Source organism: Ogataea angusta (assembly GCF_019207475.1).
Source record: "Ogataea angusta isolate 61-244 chromosome Unknown 61-244_NODE_3_length_881311_cov_93.026150, whole genome shotgun sequence".
NCBI lineage: Eukaryota > Fungi > Ascomycota > Pichiomycetes > Pichiales > Pichiaceae > Ogataea > Ogataea angusta.
Window position 1 is genome coordinate 320,684 of NW_025065217.1, and position 26,073 is coordinate 346,756.

General features: G+C 43.0%; 19 protein-coding genes across 19 annotated transcripts; 11 read left to right on the forward strand and 8 right to left on the reverse strand.

Annotated features, from left to right (window-relative positions):
• Nucleotides 1-178: 178 nt before the first annotated feature.
• KL928_001639 (uncharacterized protein) lies at nt 179-1,981 on the forward strand (the record flags this gene model as incomplete). The annotated part of the gene is made up of 1 exon (XM_043202026.1): nt 179-1,981. One exon carries the CDS (start codon nt 179-181, stop codon nt 1,979-1,981), a length of 1,803 nt encoding a protein of 600 aa, XP_043060916.1.
• Nucleotides 1,982-2,133: 152 nt separating this feature from the next.
• On the forward strand, nt 2,134-3,657 carry KL928_001640 (uncharacterized protein; the record flags this gene model as incomplete). The annotated part of the gene is made up of 1 exon (XM_043202028.1): nt 2,134-3,657. One exon carries the CDS (start codon nt 2,134-2,136, stop codon nt 3,655-3,657), a length of 1,524 nt encoding a protein of 507 aa, XP_043060917.1.
• A 111-nt stretch (nt 3,658-3,768) lies between these two features.
• Nucleotides 3,769-5,100, forward strand: KL928_001641 (uncharacterized protein; the record flags this gene model as incomplete). Its single annotated transcript, XM_043202029.1, has 1 exon — nt 3,769-5,100. The coding sequence occupies one exon, from the start codon at nt 3,769-3,771 to the stop codon at nt 5,098-5,100; it is 1,332 nt and encodes a 443-aa protein (XP_043060918.1).
• A 152-nt stretch (nt 5,101-5,252) lies between these two features.
• On the forward strand, nt 5,253-6,272 carry KL928_001642 (uncharacterized protein; the record flags this gene model as incomplete). Its single annotated transcript, XM_043202030.1, has 1 exon — nt 5,253-6,272. The coding sequence occupies one exon, from the start codon at nt 5,253-5,255 to the stop codon at nt 6,270-6,272; it is 1,020 nt and encodes a 339-aa protein (XP_043060919.1).
• A 284-nt stretch (nt 6,273-6,556) lies between these two features.
• Nucleotides 6,557-8,140, forward strand: KL928_001643 (uncharacterized protein; the record flags this gene model as incomplete). The annotated part of the gene is made up of 1 exon (XM_043202031.1): nt 6,557-8,140. The coding sequence occupies one exon, from the start codon at nt 6,557-6,559 to the stop codon at nt 8,138-8,140; it is 1,584 nt and encodes a 527-aa protein (XP_043060920.1).
• A 57-nt stretch (nt 8,141-8,197) lies between these two features.
• KL928_001644 (uncharacterized protein) lies at nt 8,198-8,905 on the reverse strand (the record flags this gene model as incomplete). Its single annotated transcript, XM_043202032.1, has 1 exon — nt 8,198-8,905. The coding sequence occupies one exon, from the start codon at nt 8,903-8,905 to the stop codon at nt 8,198-8,200; it is 708 nt and encodes a 235-aa protein (XP_043060921.1).
• Nucleotides 8,906-9,176: 271 nt separating this feature from the next.
• Nucleotides 9,177-10,238, forward strand: KL928_001645 (uncharacterized protein; the record flags this gene model as incomplete). Its single annotated transcript, XM_043202033.1, has 1 exon — nt 9,177-10,238. The coding sequence occupies one exon, from the start codon at nt 9,177-9,179 to the stop codon at nt 10,236-10,238; it is 1,062 nt and encodes a 353-aa protein (XP_043060922.1).
• Nucleotides 10,239-10,313: 75 nt separating this feature from the next.
• Nucleotides 10,314-12,062, forward strand: KL928_001646 (uncharacterized protein; the record flags this gene model as incomplete). Its single annotated transcript, XM_043202034.1, has 1 exon — nt 10,314-12,062. The coding sequence occupies one exon, from the start codon at nt 10,314-10,316 to the stop codon at nt 12,060-12,062; it is 1,749 nt and encodes a 582-aa protein (XP_043060923.1).
• Nucleotides 12,063-12,154: 92 nt separating this feature from the next.
• On the reverse strand, nt 12,155-13,111 carry KL928_001647 (uncharacterized protein; the record flags this gene model as incomplete). The annotated part of the gene is made up of 1 exon (XM_043202035.1): nt 12,155-13,111. The coding sequence occupies one exon, from the start codon at nt 13,109-13,111 to the stop codon at nt 12,155-12,157; it is 957 nt and encodes a 318-aa protein (XP_043060924.1).
• Nucleotides 13,112-13,874: 763 nt separating this feature from the next.
• Nucleotides 13,875-15,212, forward strand: KL928_001648 (uncharacterized protein; the record flags this gene model as incomplete). The annotated part of the gene is made up of 1 exon (XM_043202036.1): nt 13,875-15,212. One exon carries the CDS (start codon nt 13,875-13,877, stop codon nt 15,210-15,212), a length of 1,338 nt encoding a protein of 445 aa, XP_043060925.1.
• A 234-nt stretch (nt 15,213-15,446) lies between these two features.
• KL928_001649 (uncharacterized protein) lies at nt 15,447-17,141 on the forward strand (the record flags this gene model as incomplete). The annotated part of the gene is made up of 1 exon (XM_043202037.1): nt 15,447-17,141. One exon carries the CDS (start codon nt 15,447-15,449, stop codon nt 17,139-17,141), a length of 1,695 nt encoding a protein of 564 aa, XP_043060926.1.
• A 2-nt stretch (nt 17,142-17,143) lies between these two features.
• Nucleotides 17,144-17,659, reverse strand: KL928_001650 (uncharacterized protein; the record flags this gene model as incomplete). The annotated part of the gene is made up of 1 exon (XM_043202039.1): nt 17,144-17,659. The coding sequence occupies one exon, from the start codon at nt 17,657-17,659 to the stop codon at nt 17,144-17,146; it is 516 nt and encodes a 171-aa protein (XP_043060927.1).
• Nucleotides 17,660-17,713: 54 nt separating this feature from the next.
• On the reverse strand, nt 17,714-18,463 carry KL928_001651 (uncharacterized protein; the record flags this gene model as incomplete). The annotated part of the gene is made up of 1 exon (XM_043202040.1): nt 17,714-18,463. The coding sequence occupies one exon, from the start codon at nt 18,461-18,463 to the stop codon at nt 17,714-17,716; it is 750 nt and encodes a 249-aa protein (XP_043060928.1).
• A 69-nt stretch (nt 18,464-18,532) lies between these two features.
• Nucleotides 18,533-21,034, forward strand: KL928_001652 (uncharacterized protein; the record flags this gene model as incomplete). The annotated part of the gene is made up of 1 exon (XM_043202041.1): nt 18,533-21,034. One exon carries the CDS (start codon nt 18,533-18,535, stop codon nt 21,032-21,034), a length of 2,502 nt encoding a protein of 833 aa, XP_043060929.1.
• Nucleotide 21,035: 1 nt separating this feature from the next.
• On the reverse strand, nt 21,036-21,539 carry KL928_001653 (uncharacterized protein; the record flags this gene model as incomplete). Its single annotated transcript, XM_043202042.1, has 1 exon — nt 21,036-21,539. The coding sequence occupies one exon, from the start codon at nt 21,537-21,539 to the stop codon at nt 21,036-21,038; it is 504 nt and encodes a 167-aa protein (XP_043060930.1).
• A 513-nt stretch (nt 21,540-22,052) lies between these two features.
• On the reverse strand, nt 22,053-22,490 carry KL928_001654 (uncharacterized protein; the record flags this gene model as incomplete). The annotated part of the gene is made up of 1 exon (XM_043202043.1): nt 22,053-22,490. The coding sequence occupies one exon, from the start codon at nt 22,488-22,490 to the stop codon at nt 22,053-22,055; it is 438 nt and encodes a 145-aa protein (XP_043060931.1).
• Nucleotides 22,491-22,560: 70 nt separating this feature from the next.
• KL928_001655 (uncharacterized protein) lies at nt 22,561-22,998 on the reverse strand (the record flags this gene model as incomplete). The annotated part of the gene is made up of 1 exon (XM_043202044.1): nt 22,561-22,998. One exon carries the CDS (start codon nt 22,996-22,998, stop codon nt 22,561-22,563), a length of 438 nt encoding a protein of 145 aa, XP_043060932.1.
• Nucleotides 22,999-23,041: 43 nt separating this feature from the next.
• On the reverse strand, nt 23,042-24,454 carry KL928_001656 (uncharacterized protein; the record flags this gene model as incomplete). Its single annotated transcript, XM_043202045.1, has 1 exon — nt 23,042-24,454. One exon carries the CDS (start codon nt 24,452-24,454, stop codon nt 23,042-23,044), a length of 1,413 nt encoding a protein of 470 aa, XP_043060933.1.
• A 339-nt stretch (nt 24,455-24,793) lies between these two features.
• On the forward strand, nt 24,794-26,038 carry KL928_001657 (uncharacterized protein; the record flags this gene model as incomplete). The annotated part of the gene is made up of 1 exon (XM_043202046.1): nt 24,794-26,038. One exon carries the CDS (start codon nt 24,794-24,796, stop codon nt 26,036-26,038), a length of 1,245 nt encoding a protein of 414 aa, XP_043060934.1.
• Nucleotides 26,039-26,073: the final 35 nt, after the last annotated feature.

Consider the following 26,073-nt stretch of genomic DNA (forward strand, 5'->3'; position numbering starts at 1 on the left):
AGGCATCGAAATGTCCGCTAGGCCAAGATACAAAGCGCCAATCGCGATAATGCAAAGAAATGCAAGGGGTACCTTTCTGATCTTCATGATTTGAGAATCAAGAAATACATAATGTAAATAATATAAGCCCAAAATTAATTTTATCTTTTGCTCGTTGCAGTAGATATTATGATCCCAAATGAATATAGTATGCGGCGTTTGCGGAACGCACAGCACTAAAGCAGACTACTACTGTGGACCATGCATAAATTTCAAGATTTTGAAGCTGAAATTGAATATGACCAATCTGTGCTATCTCAACGAGACATTCGGGTATGAAATTGATAAGGTTCTGCAAGATTGCATCAATGGTTACAGCTCCAAAGTGCTGAGAAAGTACATGGAAGGGGAGCTACAGGCCGCTGTGGGCTCAAGAGAGAAATTGAGCCCTTCAACAGAAGCAATTGCTAGACTCGCCTACATGCTCCTCGCGGTGGAATTGTCACAACTTAAGAAAAACCTCACGCAGGTTGATGAGACATTGAAGCAACAAAAGCTTGCCAACATGCATCTCAGAGCAAAAGTGGAGGAAATGAGGGCTTCCAAGATTGAAAAGGCTGACAGGATTCATACAAAGAAGCAGGAACTAACAGAAAAACATCAAGAACGTCTCGAACAGATTCGCGCCACCATAAGGGAAATTGAAGTAGACAAGTTGGACAAGACAGCCAGACTAATCAAACTAGCGGAAAACCAGCATTTTCAACAGCTGGTGAAGGTGTCAAGCTACGAGAACCTGAAAGCTGTTAGGAAGTCTGACTTGTCGAAATCCAAGCTACCAAGCCTCGAACGGTTGAACTATAATCTCATGAACCTACGAAACAAAAACGTTTCGAAGCCGGTTGGGTTCAGGAATGCAATATTTTTCAGCCCGGTTCTTCCCTTATCACAATACTTGTATTATACATCTGAGGTGGTGATCACTTCTATTACCAAGGTTGCTCAATTTGTGTCATTGTCGATTGAGTATCTCAATATTGATGTGCCATATAGGGTTGTCAGGTCGACGCCGTTCATATACATAGTCGAGGACGCATCCGAATCATACTCATTAACGCTTGGACCGCCCGGCGAGAATCCCGAGCGAACCAACAGCTTATTCGAGTCCACTAATCAGGACTTGACTCGATTTTGTGGCGCACTAGCTAGATTGCTTATCAATATGGTAGTACTCATCAACGCTACAAGGCAAATACCATTACGATTTGAGAACTTGGTGAACGTCGATGAATTACTACAGCTTCTTGTTGGAGAAGTGCCTAATCTCAACTGGACTGTGCAAGAGCATGTTCCTGACCAACGAGAAGACAACAAACCTACACCTCGCAGGTCCATATTTAATTTTTGGAGCAAAAGAAGACGATCAAATGCTAATTTACATGCGTCGCAAGAAAAGGAATTGGAAGATGGCTCGCAAGAAGCACTTGAAATGTCTCTCTACAATAGCCAACACCTAGTGGAGTACCTTCAGGACCAAAAAATTAACATCCAATCGAAAATAGCTAATAGCATTATTGCCCCCTCCCCATCAGCTTCCACTTCTCTTGGAGCCACATCACTTTCCACCAGTAATGGAAGCACCAATACGCCAGTGGTGCCGGAATGGTCGTCCGAGATTTCTCCCATACCTGATCCTGACTGGCTGTCATCGAAACTACATGCCTATTTTGTGACAGAAATCTTGAAGGTACTAGACAGAGAAAACGGGTCAAGCCAGCTGGCCAATGGAGGCCTCTCGGCTTCTAGCACTTCGACATACCAGCAAATCAACTACAACTCACAGAATACCGACTCCACAGCGTCTCGCTACAAAACAGCGCCTTTGCACTCGACAAATACCGCTCCTGTCTATCAATCGAGTATTCCACCACCATCAAGAAGCCGGTTCCATCACTACAAGCATTCCAGGCAGGCCAAAACAGACAACTGGGAAGTTATATAGCAGATCAAGCCATAGTAAAAACATATTTACCCGGCTTTTGGTCGTGGATGATAATAAATTTGTGCTGCTTCGAAAGCCAGCCAGGCAGATTTCATTAGCGATTGCGGTACAAAGCATCTACTTCGGTCAATTGCAATTAGTAAAACGTTAACATGCTCTCAGACCAGGAACTTTTTGAACTCAACAAGAAAGCAGTAATGCAGGGATTCAATATCCATCCCCGTATCAGTTATAATACTGTTGGAGGTGTGAATGGTCCGCTTGTCATCTTGGAGAATGTGAAGTTCCCAAGATACAACGAAATCGTCAACCTGACTCTTCCAGACGGAAGCACCAGAGCTGGTCAGGTTCTGGAAGTCAAGGGCGACAGAGCCGTTGTTCAAGTTTTCGAAGGTACTTCGGGAATCGATGTTAAGAAGACCAGAGTCGAGTTCACGGGAGAGAATTTGAAGATTCCCGTGTCTGAGGACATGCTTGGTAGAGTCTTTGATGGTTCTGGAAGACCGATCGACAATGGCCCTCGTGTTTTCGCAGAAGACTACCTTGACATCAACGGCTCTCCTATCAATCCATATGCTCGTATCTACCCAGAGGAAATGATTTCCACTGGTATTTCTGCTATCGACACCATGAACTCCATCGCCAGAGGACAAAAAATCCCTATTTTTTCGGCTTCGGGTCTTCCCCACAACGAAATAGCAGCCCAGATCTGCAGACAGGCAGGACTGGTGAGACCGACCAAGGATGTTCAGGACGGCCATGAAGAGAACTTCTGTATTGTTTTCGCCGCTATGGGTGTCAACCTGGAAACATCGCGTTTCTTCAAACAGGATTTCGAGGAGAATGGTTCTCTGGATAGAACTTCCTTGTTTTTGAATTTGGCTAACGACCCTACCATTGAGAGAATCATCACCCCAAGACTGGCCTTAACTACTGCCGAATATCTTGCTTACCAGACAGAAAAACACGTGTTGACCATTTTAACGGATATGTCGTCGTATGCGGACGCCTTGAGAGAGGTGTCCGCTGCAAGAGAAGAAGTGCCAGGTAGAAGAGGTTATCCTGGTTACATGTACACTGACTTGTCTACTATTTACGAGAGAGCTGGTCGTGTGGAAGGAAGAAACGGATCCATTACCCAAATCCCAATTCTGACCATGCCAAATGACGATATCACTCACCCTATTCCTGACTTGACAGGATATATCACCGAGGGACAGATCTTTGTGGATAGACAACTCTCAAACAGAGGTGTGTATCCACCTATCAACGTGCTGCCGTCTCTTTCGAGATTAATGAAGAGTGCCATTGGTGACGGAATGACCAGAAAAGACCACGGTGATGTCAGTAACCAGCTTTACGCCAAGTACGCAATTGGTAGAGACGCTGCTGCCATGAAGTCTGTGGTTGGTGAGGAAGCTTTGTCGACAGAAGATAAGCTGTCGTTGGAGTTCTTGGAGAAATTCGAAAAAACATTTATTTCGCAAGGTGCCTACGAGAACAGAACCATATTCGAGTCTTTGGACCAGGCCTGGTCTCTTTTGAGAATTTATCCAAAGGAGATGCTCAACAGAATTTCTCCAAAGATTCTGGCCGAATTCTACGACAGGGAGAGACAAGTGGAGACCAACAAGGAAAACCACAAGGAGTCCGACGTTCCACTGATCGATGCATAAATAGACTAGTAAAAGACACGGTGAAATATCTTTTGATAAACTCTGGTTTGAGGAGTATATGATGTAATTATCTTTACCCCCAAAAAATTGTGACATTGTTGCTTTCTTGTAATGCAATTCCTCGTCCGTCAGGCGTCGTTTCCACGTTATGGCTTGAAACCTGTGAATGCTTTCCTGGATCTTCCGGTGGAAATTCTTTATGAAGTGTTCAAGCAAGTTCCCAACGAGCTGAAGGCCACATGTCGCTTTTTTTACGTCATGTACAACGACTACTATTGCCAGAAGCTTGTTGACGAGCTTGGAGAAAACATAATTTTCAACATTGCAATGTATAACTTCGAAGAGCTGGTTGACTACATTCGCTCCTTTGATTATTGGCGCCGGACATTGAGACAAATCGTTAGCAATCATTACAAGTTAGGAGACCCCGAGCTGGATTCCGAGATACGCAAAACCATGAACCCAAAAGACATAATCAATTGCAAATACGTGAAAGATTCCTGGAAGCTAGTCTATGGAATCTACAAAAATCGCAGACTTTTCGTTGAATATGATGATTATCAAATAGATGAGCCCCACAGCTACCTTACGCGATCTCTCCTGCATGTCAACAAAACCTACCTTGTCAAGTACAGAAAAACCGTCCAATTGCCAGCGGACATCTATAACCTTTCATGTGGCATAATTGTCCAAAACGCTCTTGGATTGGGTAGCATGAATTTCAAAGTGATCAGAAAAAGTAATCAAGAAGAACTGCTTAGTTTTTTCCCTGCAACTAATATCAATGATCTGGTCCCCCATGGAAAATTTGTGCTACTTGACCTGGGGGATTTCGCTATAGAGCTCACTAAAGAAGAAAAAGAAAGACTCGCAGAAAACAAACAAGTTGAAGTCGACATCGTCATGGAGGAGACAGGATTGTATCTGAAATCCGGATTTATAATCTGCTTCATTGACATAAACGCTTACCCAGCTAGACTGAAATGCAATGATCCTCTTACGAATAAATTGACGACTAGTGAGAAGCGTTCGTGGATAGCCTGGTCAATCGATAATCAGGATCCTACCCCTGAAAATGTTATTAACCGGCTTCTCAAACGGCTATACAAGTCCATCAACAATCTTGTCGCACTCAAGCCACAAGAGTCACCATATCAGCGCATTGGAAGCTTTGCTGAACTCAATGAACAAACAACAAAAAGGCAAAGTACCGTAGTCAGGAAAAGACGAAATTCAGATTTCGAGGAAGCTATCGACATTGACACCTACAATCAGAAGTTCTACTCTCGATTCAATGAAGACGGTGAGTTAATTACCCGGACTTTCCGACACATTTCGATAGCAGACAAGCGTCTCTTCGAGAGCCGGGTGGTAGCAGAGGAAAAAAATATTGCGGCAGATGAGCCTCTGAAATGGAAGCTGACTACAATCCTAGAAGTTTGATCGGTGTGAAAATATCGCCGAGTCTGTCCCTGAAATTAAACAAAAAAATCTTATTGATTTTTTCACGTATTCTTTTTCGCCTTTTAAAATCGTATAGCAATAGCAATATTTTTCAAGCCCTTCGGTCCCATCGACACCCCAACCCCTTATACATGACCGCTTCCGAATCCTTATTTGATTCCAACTTCACTCAAGAGCCAATGCTTTTATTTTCATCAGATGGCATGACCAATGATGTGGATTTGGGCAAAAGCTTGATAACCTACAGGATGCTGGTGTCTAGAAGAGAGGCCGGTGCTATTATCGGCAAGAATGGCGACAACATTACCAGGATCCGCGAACAAACCAATGTGAAGGCAGGTGTGTCAAAAGTCATTGAGGGATGTATCGATAGAATCCTTACTGTCACCGGCATCGTGGACAATGTGCCTAAAGCATTGGTGCAGTTTGCAAAAGCTGTCACAGATTCAAATGTACAGACTGTCGCAAGTGCTTCCGCTAATGGAACGGACCCCACCTCTCTGATAACATACAACTTCTTCCCTTTGAAACCCCTATGTCCAACCCCGGCCGCTTCTGATCCATTTTATGCCGAAACTTTGAGTTTGAGATTGCTGATTCCTCATTCACAGATGGGAACATTGATTGGAAAAGGAGGTAGCAGAATCAAATCCATTCAAGAAACTTACAATATCAAGATGGTGGCCTCGAAGGATTATCTCAGAAATTCCACTGAGCGAATAGTTGAGGTCCAGGGTGCAAACACAAATTTGGTCGAAGCGCTCAACACTATCTCCAGATGTCTTTTAAGCGACTATCATGGCGTGGTGGCAACTATCTATTATACACCATCTCCTCGCCAACCCCCATATAAAGGTGGATCTAAACTGGACCCCCAATTGGAAACTGGTTCTGATAAAGAAATTTCTGAAAAAACTAGTTTTCCAGGAGAGTTTGTGGGAGCTTTGATTGGAAAAAAGGGGTCCCGTATTCAGGAAATCAGAAGAACATCAGGTTGTACTATCAACATTGATGCTGAGGACAATGAACGAGGCCAAAGAGAGTTCACCTTGACGGGAACTACTCTTAGCGTTGATCGTGCGCTTTCGTCTTTATACTCTTGTTTCGAGAAAGAGAAACAAAGAAGAGACGAACAGATGCACCAGGAGTAACCCTGGATATCTTTCAAAAACTCGATTTTATTTAATGTGTTTATTAGTTTGTGTACGCTGAAAATTCGGAAAAATTTTGCCTTCACCCGTCGTACAGCCCTGCCTAAAATTTTTCCGAAACAATCATGTTATTGCGTGCGGCTTTCACCCGTTGCCACAAAAAAAAATTCAATCACCCTATCAAGAATACATCAGCAAGCCCGAAAAGATACGTGGATTCTTAAAATGGGTCAGCATACCGACATATATAAATTAAGGTACGTGTGCTCATCGTAAAGCTAAAAATGGGTGAAAGTGAAAGTTCAGACACAAGTTCACTAGAAGACTCCGTCAATTTCGATCTACACCCGTATGATCTAGAGGATGAGCATCGTCTGTCTCTTAATAAGACTGAGAGTTACCACAGTCTCTATCCTGATCAGGCTGTTGTGAATACCGTCTCGCATACCGATGACAAGGATGGTGATAATCAATGCTATGAGGTGAGCTTGGGAGCTGGGGACAAACGCGACCCCTTGAGACTTCCCCTGTGGCGCAAATGGCTCATCACGATTACCCTTGCTTTCGTTGGTCTTGATATTTGCCTGTTGTCGAGTTGCTGGTCTCTCGTAACACCATTGAAGGAGAAGTACAACGTTTCGCACGAGCTATTCGTACTAGGGGTGTCATTTTATATTTTTGGCATGGCTTGGGGACCCCTATTTTTGTCTCCGATTAGCGAATTTTATGGACGGAGAGCGACCTATATTTTAGGCCTCACAACTTGCAACATCTTTCAGATCTTGGGCTGCTTCGTTCCAAATTATGGGTTCATGATATTTTGCCGATTTATGACGGGGCTTTTTGGCTCTGTGTTTTTATCGGTTGCACCTGGTACAATATCCGATATTTTCACAAAGCAAACCATAGGAACGCCGTTGACCGTTTACTCGCTCTGTCCGTTTTTGGGACCAAGCTTAGGTCCTTTGCTTGCGGGTATTGTCGTTCACTTCGGTGGAGACAAGTACATGTGGACTTTCTATAGTCTACTGATCTTCTCCGGTTTTCTGTGGTTGTTGGTGTTTTTGGTGGTCCCAGAGACATATGTTCCGATATTGACGAAATGGAAGGCTCAAGAGCTCAGGAAGAGTACCGGTAAAGAAGAGCTGTTTGCTCCAATTGAGAAGATGCATTCAAACATGTTGGAGGCCATTTTGAAGGCACCAAAACGGCCGCTGTCAGTTCTGGTATTCGATCCAATGATGACTGTCCTCTGCTTTTATTCGGGTCTGGTCTTGGGAATTGTCTACCTGTTCTTCTTCTCCATACCTTACACTTTCCACAAGGTTTGGGGATTCAATGTTGCAGAACAGGGACTAGCATTTCTTGGCATGGCTATTGGAATGCTGGCATCTTCTAGCATTTCGCCATATTTTGCCAAACTCTACCTCAGACTAAGCAAATTGAAAGGCAAACCTCAACCTGAATACAGATTCCCACCACTGATTGTTGGCGGCTTCCTGGCCCCCATTTCGCTAATTACACTGGCATTCACAACTTACAAACAGTGCCACTGGATCGGAGCGCTCATTGCCTCTGGCTTCTATGGCATGTCCACAGGGCTGATCATTTCCGGGATCTTCACCTACACGGCGGACGCATATCAGCTGTATGCGGCATCTGCAGCAGCTGCGAACACGTTTACAAGATGCTCCATGGCCGGAATTTTCCCGCTGTTTGGACTCCAAATGTACGAAAAGTTAGGAGTTCATTACGCATGCTTGCTTTTGGGGCTCCTTGCACTTCTCCTCACCCCGGCACCTCTCTTCTTCTATAAATACGGAGCCAAACTTAGACAACGTTCTAGGTTTGCTTGGTCAAATGAGTGAGAAAAACATAGGTAATAAAGACTAATAGACTTATATGTTTCATTATGCGCTATACACTCAAGCCTCAACAGCCTCCTCAGCAACTGGCTTGAAGTCGTTAACGTAAGGCTCAGCAACCTGCTGGTCCTCCTTTGGATCGTAGACAACAACAGAATCTGGAAGAGCCTTTGGACCTCTTCTGTTGGTAGCTGGGTCCTTCATGATTTTAACCTTAATACCCAAAACACCTTGTCTCAACAAAACGTGTCTGGTTGCAACGTCAATGAAGTCGTTGACTGGTTGACCAGAGTGGATCATGAAACCGTCACCAAACTTCATGGACTTGGCTCTAGCTCCCTTGGACTTACCAGAGATGACAACCTCAACACCCTTGGCGCCGGACTCCATCACATGTCTGATAACACCGTAAGCAGCTCTTCTGACAGCCAAACCGTTCAGCAATTTGTATTTGAGGGACTCACATTGAGTGACGGCAGACAGACCTCTTTCTTGAACTCTCTCAGCGAACAAAACAATGGTGCCTGGAGCGAACTTGAATCTCTTTTGGATGAGGGAAGTCAACTCGTTGATTCTTCTACCCTTCTCACCAAGAACTCTTTGGGTGTTGGTGGCAGAGATGATAACCTCGGTCTTAGTTGGGGTGATTCTGACCTCGACACCAGCGTATCCCTCTTCAGGAAGCTCTCTGGTGAAGAATTCGTTAAGTTCGGCGTAGAAGACACCGTCAGCGACAAGCTTTCTTTTCTTGGAGAAGTTGGCAACCATTTTGATGATGAGTTTGTTCAAGTGAAAAATTTAATAAAAAAACCTTTGGAGGGCTGAAGTGTAAGAATTGGAACATCACGTGATATGATAGAGATTGGCTGAAAAAAAAATCCTTGCATCCCGCGTGACAAGCGCGATTTCTTATTCGGTACGATCTAGGATCTAGAACCGGTTGAAAACGAGGCGGTGTAGCATTGACTTTTGAAACACTACGCGGTTTTATGCGATTACGTTATAGCATTTTACACTGTATGAAGTTGAAATTCAAACTATGAGCCAAACTCAGATCACGTTCAATGTGAGCGACTACTATGAGATCAAAGATATAGTCGGCGAGGGAGCATATGGCATCGTTTGTTCCGCCATATATAAACCGTCTCAGCAAAAGGTCGCTATCAAAAAAATCCAACCTTTCGAGCGTACCATGTTTTGTCTACGAACTCTGCGTGAGCTCAAACTACTAAAGCATTTTAACCACGAGAACATTATCGGAATACTGGATATTCAGATACCTTACGACTTTGACAGCTTCAATGAAGTGTACCTGATCCAAGAGTTAATGGAGACAGATTTGCATCGCGTCATTCGAACTCAGACGTTAAGTGACAATCACTGCCAGTACTTTATATACCAAACCTTACGCGCGCTCAAGGCGCTGCATTCAGCAAATGTGCTTCACCGCGACCTCAAGCCGTCCAATTTGCTGCTGAACTCGAACTGCGACCTCAAAATCTGCGATTTCGGTCTGGCTCGTTCGGTAGCATCTCAGGAGGACAATTTTGGGTTTATGACAGAATATGTGGCAACCAGGTGGTACCGTGCACCTGAAATTATGCTGACATTCCAGGAGTATACGACAGCCATCGATGTTTGGTCCGTTGGCTGTATTCTCGCTGAGATGTTGTCAGGAAGGCCGCTCTTCCCAGGAACGGACTATCACAACCAACTATGGCTGATAATCGACGTTTTGGGAACCCCCTTAATGGAGGACTACACTTCAATCAAGTCCAAACGTGCCAAGGAATACATACGGACTCTACCTTTTAGGAAGAAGAAGAATTTTCGTGACTTGTTCCCCGATGCCAATCCCGATGCAATTGATCTACTAGAGAAGCTGCTTACTTTCAATCCCAAAAAACGGATTACAGTCGAGGAAGCCCTAAACCACCCGTATGTGTCCTTTTACCATGAACCAAACGATGAGCCGGTTGCAGAGAAGATACCCGATGACTTCTTCGACTTTGACAAGCGTAAGGACGAGTTGTCACTATTCGAGTTGAAGAAAATGCTCTATGACGAGATCATGGAGCCACTAAATGTGAACGAGGCATAAATAGATATTATAGCATCTTGATCAAGCGAATTGCGCTCACGCAAGAAATTAGGTTTTTTTTTTCAACCTCCGCAGATGTGCCAGGATATACAACTTCCCCCGGAAACGTGGTGGTTGGTGGCTTCTTACTTGGATGATGTGGATTGTCTGAGTCTTCGTGCTACTAGCAAATATCTCTATGACACTTTTTCTGCAAATTTGTTTTGGAGACCACGAGTAGTGAGCAACTGGTACCGCTACTCTGAGAGCCCTGACTCCGAAGTTGAAAGATTCTGGTTTGATAAATATATTGAGCATTCGCGATATGACCGTTGGCTGCGCAACCTGATCTGGGGCCTCATTTCGGGCACTGAGATGACGAAGTCTGAAATTTGGGAGGACGTGAGCTATATTTTTCAAAATCCCCAACTGTTCGTTCCAGAACTTCTCAGAATAACGAAGCATTTCGATTCCAGCTTTCTACGAGAGGGAAGATACCTTCAGGAAGATTTTCTGCGGCAGATGGATCGACGTCTACATGACCTATCAACAGTGTATTACGCTAGCCAACTACTAGAAGCGATCAGATTGTGCAAGGTTCTCGACTTTGGATATCGCACTATATGTAAAAGGGAATATCCTCAGTCTCTTGAGGAGATGTTTGGTGAACTTGCCTATATTGATCCATATGTGTACGAATTCTATGGGTACAGAACACAAGTTTTGAGCAGGGTGCTGCACGAGTATAATGGGTTGCAGCTAGACGATGGGGTCTCCAACACCAATAAAGTCAAGATTCTAGCATCCATTCTCCAAAGGGTCCTCCGATTGCAATCGCTTCCCCATTCGCTCACAGGTGACTACTGTTCGCAAGTGTCATTGGAGGACTGCTGTCTCTTCCGGATCTATGGTGGCGACGCAGTCGGCAAGACCGAACTGATCCATTCTATAATGGAGAAACTTTGCCATGAGCTTGGAATTCCAGTGAGGATCAACCACTTGAACCTTGTCGTTGAAGATTCTACGATACCTGGAGGGACATCCCATTTTATGATTGAATCGTACAAAACTACGCAGATTAACATGGCCGAAATTCATGACCTGCCACAGCCCTCTTTGATGCTCCACCAATATGTATCACAGGTTGATCCGCAGAAGTTCATTGAAAATATAGCAACCAGCTTTTTCTGTCAATACCCCACGGAGAGACGAGATAGAAGTGCTTATATGCATCCGAAATCTATGGATGGCCAACTGGTTGTGGAGAGGCCCGGTGATCGTTTGCAGGGCCAGATTATCGGCTTCTATGGAACTGACAAAGAGACTATAAACGTCTTGCACAAGTTCTGGACTATGCTGATACATTTTGAGACTGAAAACTTAGAAGAAGACTTGCAATCCATTTTTGTTTCGCTTGTGCAGTCAAATAGGTTGGCCTTCCTAGGGATAGGAGTGGCCTATTTGACCAGTAGCATGGAAGGGATCAAAGGCATACATTCAAAGCTGAAAAAGGCTTTCATGAAGGGTACACTTTCATTCAACGTGAATGAGGTCAAACGAGATGATCAGTTGCCATTCCCTAAAGGTTCATATTCCCAGTTTGAAGATGGCCAGATGGTGGTGGACCGTAGGGGGGAGCCTATGATAATAATAGGCTTCAAAAACTATCATAAACAAGTTTATTGCCAATGCTTCACTAACACGGGCCAGACGGTAATTGTCCATGAGAAAAACCTGGCCTTTTCCAATTCTATGGTGGATGCCAGTCAATTTGCGCTGTTTGATGATTTAGGACTGTACTTCCGAAAGTTTGACTTTCGCTTAGGGAAGTTCGTCCGATACTAGCTAAAGGGGGCTTATTGTAGAACCATTAATGATAAGCAATGCGAATATTTAGATGTAGTTGAACTATGTACATACGAGGAGTTGTAGAGACGTTAAAATTCCACAAGGCTTTCGCCTGCCAACTTCTTTGTCGAAGGCATTGATCTGGCATATGGAGTGTATCTCAAGGGCATAAACTTGTTTAAAAGAATGTTTTGAGCCAACGAGTACATGTTGGAGCTAATCCAGTAAAGGGACAGAGCAGCTGGAGCTTGGGCCGATAAAACAACAAGGAAACAGATGCTCATTCTGGTAAGATTGATGACACTGTCAAAAGCAGTAGGTCTTAACGAGTTCCTCACTCCTCTCGTGGTTAGCTTCATTAGGTCCGCCGTACGAAAATTCCATTCCGCATTAGTCAAAGCTGTGACTCCGAGAACCACAGGCAGTATGAAATATGGATCAGTGAAAGTGAGGTTCGTAAGATACCCGAGTCCTTCAGTTGATAGCGTGGGATCCAGCACAGTGGCACGCACGCTCGTCCAACCTGTAAGGACCCTAAAGGTTTGAGATAATGTTATCCATAATGGTATCTGTAATGCGGGAAGTGCCAAGAACTTCCACGACTGACAGCCGTTCTCCCTGAAAATCTGTCTTTGCCGTTTCATTCTTTCCTTGGAAGCCAGTACGATGATTTTGTTTGCCGAGAGCTGCTCGGTCTCTGTCTTGATGGGAACGTCACTTTTGGAGAGTCTGGCGTTTTGCTGTGCTGCTTGGGCCCTGGCGGCCAATCTAAGCTTGAAAATGGGAAACATCGCACTTATAATGGGACGTAGTTCGTTCTGCCTTTGTAGCCCCCTTCTCTGGTAAATTGCCAGAGGCAGAGTGATACACGTTCTGACCGACACCGTTATCAGAGGAATGAAGGCCCACCAGGGAAGCCCGGAAGCGGCATGAGCAGCTGAAACCAGCTCAGCGCCGCTCACAAACACAGACGCAACATCTGTGGAGAATAGACGTCGTTCTCGTTGTGATAATATGGGCCTAACCAATTTAATGGTTTTAAACATAGTGTAATTTACTAATTTTTTTATTTTCCAATCTACATGTCGCAGAAAAGAGGAAGACCAGCACCTAAGCTCAATAGGGCTTGCATGCTCTGCGGTCTTGTACAGTCGATGAGTGTAAGTATTTCAATCACTTTGAGGCCTAACATTGCAGCAATTCCGTAACGAAGGATGTCCAAACTGCGAATCAGTTTTACATTTTGCAGACAACGACGATCTCGTTCGAGAGTGTACTTCACCTACCTTTGAGGGACTTGTTGCTACACATGGAGATCAGGGATCATGGGTGGCGAGATGGCTCCGAATTGAGAACTTCGTGCCTGGTTTATATGCTGTGCGAGTCCTTGGCAAATTGCCTGACGATGTCCGAGGTGATTTGCAGGCACAGGGCATTGAATACAGACCGCGCGATGGATCTATCCAAGATTAGCCGTCATATAAATGCGAGAATTTTGGATGTACACCAAAAGGTACGAGCTATACGATAGGAAAACTCAGGTGAAAAAATACGAATCGACAATCACTCGCAATTCTCTGATGATAGTTTCCCTGACGATTGTGCAGTGCGAGCACAGCCATTTGCGAGTTGTCAAGCCTCTCAGGTAGACAATGTTTTACTCGTGCCTCCTATGGTGCCGTTTGGTTACATAATCGGGACAACCACATGCTGTGAAAATTTTCAACAAAAGGAATTTTGTATTGTATAAAAAGATTCTTAGATCTCGTTTTTTTCAAACTTGTTTCTATAACTGTTATCCTAATAAAAATGAGCAATTACAAAGTCGCTGACATTTCCCTTGCTGCCTTTGGTAGAAAGGACATTGAGTTGTCCGAGAACGAGATGCCTGGTCTCATGTACATCAGAAAAAAGTATGGACCATCTCAACCTCTCAAAGGTGCCAGAATCGCTGGATGTTTGCACATGACTATTCAGACTGCAGTTTTGATTGAGACCTTGGTTGCTCTTGGAGCTGAGGTTACCTGGTCCTCGTGTAACATTTACTCCACTCAAGACCACGCTGCCGCTGCTATTGCTGCAGCAGGTGTTCCTGTTTTTGCCTGGAAGGGAGAGACCGAGGAAGAGTACCTGTGGTGTATCGAGCAGCAGCTGTTTGCTTTCAAAGACGGCAAGAAGCTCAACCTGATCTTGGATGATGGTGGAGACTTGACTTCTCTTGTCCACGAGAAATACCCAGAAATGTTGGAGGGCTGTTACGGTCTTTCTGAGGAGACGACCACTGGTGTTCACCACTTGTACAAGATGATGAAGGAGGGCACTTTGAAGGTTCCAGCTATCAACGTCAACGATTCTGTTACCAAATCCAAGTTCGACAACTTGTACGGCTGCAGAGAGTCTTTGATTGATGGTATCAAGAGAGCCACCGACGTTATGATCGCCGGTAAGGTCGCCGTTGTTGCTGGTTTCGGTGACGTTGGTAAGGGTTGTGCCATGGCTTTGAGAGGTATGGGCGCTAGAGTGATCGTTACCGAGGTTGATCCAATCAATGCTTTGCAAGCCGCTGTTTCTGGCTACCAAGTCACCACCATGGAGGAAGCCGCCCCAATTGGTCAAATCTTCGTCACTACCACTGGTTGCAGAGATATCATCACTGGTGAGCACTTCTCTGTTATGCCAGAGGACGCCATTGTGTGTAACATTGGTCACTTCGATGTTGAGATTGACGTCGCTTGGTTGAAGGCTAACGCTGTTGATACTGTCAACATCAAGCCTCAAGTTGACAGATACTTGCTCAAGTCTGGTAAGCACGTCATTTTGCTTGCTGACGGTAGATTGGTCAACTTGGGTTGTGCCACCGGTCACGCTTCGTTCGTCATGTCCTGTTCTTTCTCCAACCAAGTTCTAGCCCAGATCGCTTTGTTCAAGGCTAACGATGCCGCTTTCAGAAAGCAATTTGTTGAGTTCGAGAAGACTGGTCCATTCGACATTGGTGTCCACACCTTGCCAAAGATTTTGGACGAGACCGTCGCTGCTTGTCACTTGGACCACTTGGGCGTCAAGCTGACCAAGTTAACCAAGGCTCAAAGTGAGTACTTGGATATCCCAGCACAAGGTCCATTCAAGGCTGATCACTACAGATACTAAACGATATTAGACGATTAGCAATTTTGCATCAACTGCATTTGCGATTTAGGTTTCTCTTTTGCTTATGAGTTCCACCTCTTTTATGTTTGAATGTCATGCTTCAACATCATGTATAATACTGGTATAGATATCTTCAACGAGTTTACTGTTTTTGTTTAGGTAATTTGTTCAATTCTATGGCATATTTTTTTTCATTATTATTATCTGGGGATTATGCGATAAAATAAAATCTCCATGATTGAAATTCCGTCTTATCTACTCAAGTTGCGTTACGGGGCCGTTGCACAGCGGACACTTCAACGGATACGCTCAGCTGAACAACCAAAGTCTAAGGATGACATTCGCGATGCCATGGTAAGCCAACTTTCCACTATTGGGATAATTGGGTCAAATCCAGTCATGTTTAGCAAGAATGAAGACTATATCGATAAACTGGTGGAAATCTTCAAAAACAAGGGATCTGCAAAAGCAAGTGCAATGGTCACAGATGAATTTGTCAACGACGAGACCGAAACAGATGAGATCGTGACAGAATTAGACGATAGCAGTGCTGGCAAACCTCCTTCTGCTGCGTTAAAAGTTGAACCTCTGGATAGTTTAGCTCCTTCTACTGACTACCAATCTCTCCCATCTCGGTGGATTACTCCAAAGGAATGCCAGTTTGAACTTTCGCTAGACGGTTTAGAGATATCGACCAAGAACCCCACTAAATCCATGTCCTCCACTTCCTCGATAACAGTCAATCTTCCTCATCACGCTCGTTCCAACATCTACTCGACAAAAGCAGACTCTAGCGTGCACGAAACGATAGGCATATACTATTATGAAGTGGAGATTCTTTTTGGCCTAAACTCGGGGTCGGAGATAACAATAGGTTACATGGACGGAGATCAACCAGAGGAAATTATCAGTTCTTTGAGGGGCCACGACGAGAACGCGTGGGGATACAAAGGCAAAGACGGGAAGCTGATAAGCTTTGAGGAGTGCAGATCCAGCGTTCGGACGTCGTGCAAGTTTGGCAATAAAGATGTCGTTGGGTGTGGAGTGAATTTTGTCAATCGTTCGATATTTATCACCAAAAATGGTGTATTCCTTGGTGAAGCCTTTTCCTTGCCATCGAACATCAAACGGGTTGTGCCAGTAGTGAGTCTGGGGTCATGGAACTCGATCTCAACCAACTTTGGCCATACTAAAAGCTTCAGATTCAGTATTGACAACTATGTCGACTCATTCAAATTACGGTTTTTAAAGACAATCAATAACTTTAAAATACCCTTGGTGGCACTAGACAATGGCACAGAAATTAGGGACTCCAGCGATCTCAAGACCTCGCTCAACCAGATGATCAAAAAATATTTCGATCACAGAGGATATGCAAGTGCGCTCAAGTCTTTTGAGAAGGATCTGAATCATGAGGGCAGTACAGAAACTCCATACATTCTAAGACGCGAGAGTCACATCAAGAAACAGCTCAAGGAACTTATTTCAAGCAATGAAATCGATTTAGCCACAGAGCTAGTTGATTCAAATTTCCCTGGTCTGCTTAAAGACAATACAGATATACAGTTTAAGCTAGACTGTCTTAAGCTGGTGAACATGGTGGGTCACGACAGTGAAGAACAGTTTATTAAACTTGCTAAACATATGAAATCAACTTACACTTCGGAGCAAAATCAAAGAATTCTAGACGATCTTCTGGGGTTGCTTGCATACGATGACCCGACTGCCACTGTGCTGTACAAATCATTTGTGAACTTTGAACGGGCTAGAGTAGTGCACAAGCTTTGCATGTTGATAAATCTGAAAAGTGGCATTTCAGCATTATCCAATTTTGAGCAGCTTATTCACGCCGCAGACTCCATGGTTGTCGAGAGCAATGATCCTAACACGGCACTGATAGACGTTGTGAATGATTTTGTTCAAATATGAGCTCACAACTGCTTTTTCAATTCCTCGAGGATAACATCACTCAATTTTATAATTCCGTCCGCATTGCACAATCTATATGTGTTGTTGGCCTGGTACGTGGATTCGTCCATGTTGCCCATAGCATCAACCTTGATGTAACCTAGCACGTTATCAACATTCACTTGCTGATTCATGTATTCGGGAACACGTTTTAGATCATATATGGGCATATAAGAACCACGATAGTTAAGCGAATCCAATCGATACATCATGTCATCAGCAACATGGCCCTTAATGACAGACTGTAGTCGTTCGATGAAAGACTTGTTTTCAACAAAGTTATCTGGTGTGACCTGGTAGTCACTACCTAGATTATCTATTGCTTTAACTTTGCCTATTGGTAAGCGTGTTGGGTTGGAACTAAATGATAGCAATGCAGTGGATCCAGCCTTATGAACATATAGCTGTGGCTGAGCCGCATATTTTATTGTTTTGACTAGATGCCTGTTGGCAAATTGGCCGATCCCAGATAAGCTCATGTTGAACTATAATTTATGCGGGGAAAACTTATTTGAATTCGCAGCTAAGATGAATTATATTTCACCATTTTCAAGGTAGTCGAGTATTTTCTCGGATATCGTTTGTGCAAAATCATGCTTCTGGTCTTCGGGAAGACGTGAAGCATCAATGCGCGCCAGTTTCATTTTCTCTACAAGCTGCAAAACGTCTAGAGACTTCTCATTACCGTGATCCAGCAAAGGTTGCGTGTAATCAACAGCAGTTTTACTTGATTTGCTTGCTTTTTTTCGCTCTTGTAAGAATCGCCATCTATGTGTCTGAACTGACTCGCGGATCCGTTCTTGATCATAAGTAATATACTCAAATCCTGACATAATGAACATATCGTAATAGAATTCCTCGGCCTCTTGTGGTTCAAATCCAACGACAAGCTTGAACCCATCCCATTGGGGCTCTCCACAATCTTCAGTATATTCGTCGTCCAGTTGAGTCGCCAGGCGCTGTAGATATTGTTCAATCTTTTCGATTTCTTCGTAGCTTGTGGTTTGAAGATCGATACAAATTATTAGCCCCTGTATCTCTTCTCGAAGTATTTTGGCTTCTGGGGTATAAAGCTCATTAAACCATTCCTCAGCAGACTCAAACTCGTCAACGAAGATACAGACCGATGTTTTATAATACTTCGTTGCGATTGGAACATCGTCCACAATTAGGCCACTCTGAGATACATCCTCTGCCAAATCTCTGTCATTGATGGAGAACACTTGCTGGACAAGCCGCACTTTGTCCACACCCACCTTGCCAGCGACTAATATTCGGTTCATGAGTTTGAGTTGGCTGTGTAAATCCCAACTTAAAATAAACAAAAAATAACTTGCAATTGTTTGTTTCATATGACATCAAAAATAGATAAAAGCCCACACAATAATGATAATGATTCACTCATACAGTATGCCCTCACATCGGATGACTATTTAGACCAGTTTGCGCCCATAATAAAAGCTGAATTGGCGAACAAAGAGTCTTTGGATGATTTGATATCGAGACTTGATTGCGCGTACAAAGAAAAGGAAGATACCCTTGAAGGAGCTTCCTTTAACTCAATAGACAAGCTGACCAGCTCAATTGAAAACATATCTGAAGTATCAAAATCTTCAGGGCAAATAGGCCAAGAGATCACATCCATAAATGGCCAGCTTAGAAAGACAGGATTGGATTATCTGGATAAGAAGAAAACTGCTCTCAAATACAAGCGTCTCCATAATAAGATATCAGAAACCACATTGACAATAAACCTGTGCCTGGATATGCTTGATAAAACAAACAAGGTGTTTGAACTATTTCACAACAAAAGCTACTATAAAGCTTTAATTAACTTGAACTTGCTGATAAAAAGTCGATCTGAAGACATTGAAATGTTCGAGTTCACTCAGAAAATTCATAACTCGCTACCGACGATCAAGCAGCTTATCATAGATGAGACATTTAATCAACTAATAAGATGGTTCAATGTTAGCTTTGAGAAAAATCTTACGGCAATCGGAGAACAAATGTTCGAGCATTTTGAGAAGCTCAATCAAGCATGGGCTGAGCAGCAACAGCAGGACGAAAGTTTGCTTCCTTTCAAGGTTAATACGCCTTTGGAAAGGGCTTTCAGAAATGATGAGCTTAAATCTTTCAACCCCCTCTCGAATGACAAAATTCAGATTGATCTTGGTCCAGTTTATCATTCTATAATGGTGTTCGAACTGATCGATGAATTTGATAGACTTAAAGATGACTTTTCGAACGAACTGCTACGAAAGCGTGATCGACTGATCTACCCTATAAGAGAGGCGCTCGAGACGCACAAATTGGACATGTTTTCCAATAACGAGTCCCTAAAAATTATTATCTACTCGCTCGCTGCCTTTTTCGTGACGGATAGATTGATTGCAGCCAAAACAGAATACCAATTGAGAAACAAAAAGCAAACAGATGATCTATTCAATTCCGTCATTACAAAATTCATTCCAATACTTAAAAGGCATATTGAGAAATATCATGATGACTTTCAAAAACTGAAAGATTTGAACGAAATTGTCGGCATATTTGTCCAGATTCTGGAAAATTATGAGTTCAGTGTGGATGCGCTCTATGAGGTGCTTCTTACGCTATTACAACAATATATCAGGACGCTGACAAAAGACTTTGAGCTTGATTATCAAAACTTGTCTTTTGAAGAAAACCCACAGCCTATCACTATTGAGAATAAGACTCAGCTAAACAATGTTCAGGCAAACTGTTTCCACCAATTCAAGGATAATATAGCAGAGTTTCCAGTTGTACTTCCATTCTCGATAATCTACGTGGCTACTTGTCTAAAGATGAGGGGATTTATTCATGATGTTTACGAATTTGTTGGAAAATACTATACCCATCAAAATTCGGAGATCCTAAAGCTTATTGGTAGATCCGTGGATCATGTTCTTATTAATATTGTGTTGAAGGATCTCAAAACGAAAATTGACTCTTCATATAAGGAAGAAGTCTCCCAAAATCTCATTAATCTAGAGTTTTTTTCCAGGTCCGTGGTTGAAATTGAAAATTATCTTAACTACTCCAGCGATCCCACCATCGCAAGATGCAGGTCATCATCGCTATTGATCCGCTTACGGGCTCAAAAAGAATTTCAAACGATACAGTCGAAAGCTGAAGAAGGTATGTTTGATATGGTGGACTCCAAAATTGATATGTTGTTTGACATGGTCGATTTTGATTGGGAGTCTAAGGAGGTCAACGAGGAGCCTAGCATTGGTATCAAAGATATGGGGCTATTTTTGGAAAACATATTTGTGCTTGACTTTTCGCACCTTCCGTACACAATCAAATCCTTGTTGCTGATTAGAACGTTTGACAAGATTGTCACTTTTTTCAAGAAGTCAATATACCAGACTGATTTTATCACAAACGAGAGTATATTGAATTTTGAGACGGACATCAAGTATATTGAATCTATTATTCCTGGCCTTAAGCAACAGAGAACATCGGCGCGGCATTTAACTGCTGACTCAGAAACTTCCAATTCGACATTTCAGACAATATTTGCTGGTCTGACACAAATCATAGACCTTTTAAAGGATGGAAATCTGGAATCCTACAAAGACGAGACTACACGAATGCGCAAATTCAATACCATTTTGCCGGAAGAGGCGATCGAGTTGATTCAGAAACTGGAAAATTATCAGGTGCTAAAACGAGAGATGTCAGAGTCAGAGCAACAAGAGCCTGTGGATCCTAATAACGGGTCGAACGGAGATTCCGCACGGACAATGTTTGGTTTCAAAAGATCGAATACTACCGCTTCTCTTACATCTCCTTCAAAGATGTCAATGTTCAAAAGACAGATTTCCTAGATTATACTTCAAGTGGCTCCCAGCTAAGCCAGTCACTGCTCCGATTGGGAATCAAGCCCAGCTTGTTTAACTTCCAAACGCCAATAGCCATGTTTCCACAACAACATGCCACATATAGAAATTGTAAAAGCGTCTTTCCCTGTTTATTGTTTAATTCTAATTCGCGGAACTTTTCTTTGACTTGATAAATCTCCTTGATGGAGTTGACAAATAGCATCAATACCATGACGATGGGAATCAGCTGAAGAGAGTTAGGTGACATGTACATCATTATCAAGTTCATAGGAATATTTTTAGAGGGCGATTTTGCCAAATCCCACGCTCTTTCGTATTTTAGTTTCTCAAGGCTGGAGTCTTTGTTCGCTAACTTCCCTTGCGGCTTGACCTTTCCCTCTTTCCATTGTCTGTAAAACTGCTCACTAAAGCCAGGGGGTGATAATATCGACTTGTTTGACGACTTATCGCCCTTTTTTGGCGGGCTTCTGTATTGACTAACCCAATCCATAAAAAATAACTAAGTTTGATTTGAATTAATTTTAAGCCATGCAAAATTATAAGCTAATCAAGCACGCTCCCCCACTCAAATACTCGTACAATGACTCACGGACGGTGGTGCATATCAAGTCCTCTACTCCATTTATGTCAGCAGTGAAACGAGTAAGGAAAAATATTGATTATTATGATCACAAATATACGAAGAAAGGGAAGCCGATACCAAATCAAAATAAGTCCGTCTCATATGTCATTGTGCGCGGAATGGGGAAAGCAATTGGCAAGGTTACTAATCTCGCGCTGCACTTTGATCACGAGCTTGGTTACAAAGTGGATGTGTTCACTAAAACGATAGAAGTTCTTGATGAGCTACAAAGCGTGAATGATGATGACATTTACCAACGAAGGAAAGTCTCTTGCATGGAATTGCACGTACACTTTCGGAAAAGGGAAACACTTTCCAAGGTGTAATTCAAGCTTCCAATACATGAGCAGTCCAACAGGTGTCCTTCTTGATATTTATTGATTATGTTTTTCTCTCTTCATCAGTCGTTAACGTGCTGGTCAGCTTACTGAGACATCTCTCTTGAATATCTGCGAGCTGTTTGAATAATTTCTCGTACTGTTTGCGTTCTTGTTTGTCGCTTGATTCTAGTTCTAGCTTGCTTATAAGTCTATCACAAATGTTGAGACAATCCTCGAAATGACCCAAATAATAACGTCGCTCTAAACTATGAACTATTTGGCCTCTGATTATACTGTCTGCCGAGCAAAGGTTAACGACTCCTATTGGAATTTCCATAAAGGTTCCAAGCTCGTTGATGATGGGACCTTCCTGCAAAAACCGATTCTTTTGTATAAGAAAATCCTCGTAGCTTTGTCCCTTACGGATTCGTATCTGACCGCCTTCCGTCGTTACCGATGCACTTCCATGATTCTGTTTTGTAGGATCAGGAGCTTCCATTGGACTGTTACTATATTATATTTTAGATTTCAATTTTTTTTATAACATATTAATAAATAATTAATCCGACTTACTCCTTGAGCCCGTTGATGGTAGCAACACAATGTCTTGTGTGTCTGTAGTCCCTAAACTCCAGCAACCAAATACCTTGCCATGTCCCTGTTGCTAGCCTTCCATTGCTAATAGGAATGTTAAGGGAGGCACCGATCAAGGAAGATTTCACGTGCCCCGACATATCATCCGGGCCTTCATCCGTATGGATGAATTGACATTTTCCACCTCCGTTGTCCGGACAGATCATATTCAAGGCAGTCGTCATGTCCGTACGGACATCTGGGTCCCAGTTTTCGTTCAAACTTAAAGCACATGATGTGTGCTGGACAAACAGATTGAGCATTCCGACTTTATAGCTCTTGATCTGTGGAAGGTTCTTCAATACCTCATCCGTGACCAGATAGCAGCCGCGCGATCGTGGAGAAAAAGAGAATTTAGCTTGTTCCCAAGACATAAGATAAAGATAATTGCTGAAAAAAAATACCACTTTACATAATCTAAAAATCGGAGTCTGAAAATGCTTCCGGAGTATAGTCTTCATCTTCGTCATCATCATCACTCGAAATCAAAGGCCCTGCCAAGAAAAGTGTTTCTGAAGAGCAGACGAAATCGACGGGCTGTTCCATCGTGGTCGTCTTCTCCGCTTCGCTGTAATCCCACAGACTTTTCAATTCACCTCGAAATAGGGCAGTTGAAAGTGTTGATAGAATAATACTAGGGCACAGATATAATAGCGCCGGCTGTGCACGGTTGAAAGCATGTAATACAGTCACGGTGGATATAAGCCCTATCGTATAACCAACCAGAGCACTGTGAAAATATGGCTTGTCAAATCTTTGTAGGTGATGAAACTCTGTGCAGGGATGCAGCTCATGATATTTGAATAGGTCATATCTCAAACAAAGCGAAACGAATAGCCCAGGGACGATCATGTCTCCCAAACCCAAAATCGACATGTGTATCTCATTATCCTCGCTGGACAGCTTGCTTGGGACAAGCATTTTGACAGGTAAATCAATTTTGGTAGCAACATTAACCATGACGTCAGATCCGAAGACAAAATAAATATCGTAGATGAAAAAGAGAATTAGCATGATCAATGCTGGTCTGAAGCTAGGTAATCTGCTAACGGAAAGGCCGAAAATTGTGAAAGATGCGCCGAATATATTGCTTAGGATCCAGTTGTTTTTGCCATCTAGTAATGCGAACACAATGGAGAACGCAATTCCAAAGACCCAACCGTAGACGTCCGCCGTGGAATAGTAAAAATTGAACAGTTGACTATCTTTTTTGATGTCTACACGTGAATTTAGAAGCATCTCACTTTTGATGATTTTCTCGGCTTCTGTAGAGTCCGGGAGCAAGAAGTTTTCTTCCACTCCTGCAGAGTGAAATAAATCATCCCGCGATATAGTCAAGGCATATCTTTTGACAAATCGCTGTGAATCAAGACCAAGCTGGTGACAGATGTTGCGGGCAGTGACTTTTATCAGATAGGAGATCATGAATGAGTTCGCCTTGACGCTCAGAATAATTAAATAGCCGTTCAACATGGTAATGATTTTTTGGATATCCCAATTTCGTATTGCGAAATATAAGCTTACGAGAGCTATACCGGCCAATACTGGCATGGCAAACGCATGAGTCTCATCAATTATTGCTTCGGGTATTGATGTCTCGTCTCGATCTGATGGATCAAATAAGGGATGTTTTTCGTTGGCTATTTTAGCGTTCTTTGGTCTTTCAAGAGTGCTGTAGCTTCCCAAAGAAACTAAAACGACAGCCATCACAATTACCGTGGCATAGGATAGATATACCGTGCTAACGTATGACTGGTCATAGATGTAGAATGCAAATTCATTAGCTAATTGATGCGAATACCTTCGCCCCCATTCAACGTATTTCTCCATAAGAGGAAGGAAGAGGGTAATTTTTCAAGTACGTGTCCGAAAAAAGGTCGTAACTTAATATTATATTTCTTTTCTAATGTCTTCATTGAAAGAATTAGAACAGTTCAACTGTGGTCTACGAACCACAAACGTGAGTGTCCTCATCTCAGGTTATTAACCAAGTAGTACCCGGCTATCAAAAATGCGCCATTGCCGGCTGATGGTGCAGGATCCAAACACTTCAACAACTGGATTCTTCTGTCCATTATGTTAGGTGTTCCTTTCTATATCACTAGGAGACTTGGATTGGGTTTATACAGTTTTCTTTTTCTGTTCGCATTGTTAGCGATTCCAATTCTGATGGCCTGGTGGACTGTTTTGTCGACCTATTCCCCAAGGCTCAATGAAAAGGTCAAGTTGCCAAACATGGGTGTTCAATACTACCTTGAATTCCATGACGATCAACTAAGGAATAAGTACAAAGATCAGCAGAAAATCCCAATGGAGACTTTCCACAACCTATACTTTGAAGGAAAGGTGTCTTTCAAGGGTGACGCTTTAGACGTTATGGAATACAGACACGATTGGGCTTCGTTCAGATTCACCTTGAGCTTGTTCAAATTCTTTTTATTCGGCATGATTCCAGAAGTCATCATGCATACCAAGTCCCAGGATGAGGAACAGGTGAGAGATCACTATGACAGAGGCGATGATTTCTACTCCTGGTTCTTGGGTCCAAGAATGATTTACACCTCTGGTATTATCACGGAAATTGAGAAAAACGAGACTCTTGAGGAGCTCCAAGACAACAAGCTGAAAATCGTTTGCGAAAAAATTGGCCTGAAGAAGGGCGACAAGATGCTTGATCTGGGATGCGGATGGGGTACTCTTGCTTGTTTTGCTTCCTCTCAATACGGAGCTGAGGTCACTGGTGTCACGTTGGGAAAGAATCAAACCAAGTACGGTAATGAGAAGCTAGCATCTTACGGTGTTTCCCCTGACCAGTCCCGCATCGTGTGCTGCGACTATAGAGATTCTCCAATGCCCAAAGAGGAAGGCAAGAAGTACGACAAGATCACTTGCTTGGAAATGGCCGAACATGTTGGTGTCAGGAAGTTTTCTTCGTTCCTGCGCCAAGTTTATGACATGTTGGATGACGATGGTGTTTTCTTTTTGCAATATGCCGGATTGAGAAAGTCATGGCAATATGAAGACCTGATATGGGGCTTGTTCATGAATAAGTACATCTTCCCTGGTGCAGATGCCTCGACTCCTTTAGACTTCGTGATCTCTGCATTGGAAGGAACTGGCTTCGAGACTGTTAGTGTTGACAACATCGGTGTTCACTACTCTGCTACGTTATACAGATGGTACAAAAACTGGCTGGCCAATAAGGATGAAGTCATCTCCAAATATGGTGTCAAATGGTATAGAATTTGGGAATATTTCCTTTCTTATTCCACTATTATTTCCAGACAAGGTTCTGCTACCTGTTATCAGATTGTGCTTAGGAAAAACATCAACTCCTATCACAGAATAGAGGACGTTCCTCGACAAGAGGGTCTGCTTGCTCCAGCTTCCAGACTTGAAAAATGGGCCAAATAGTTTGCTCTTGGATTATACGAAAAAGCATGGTATAT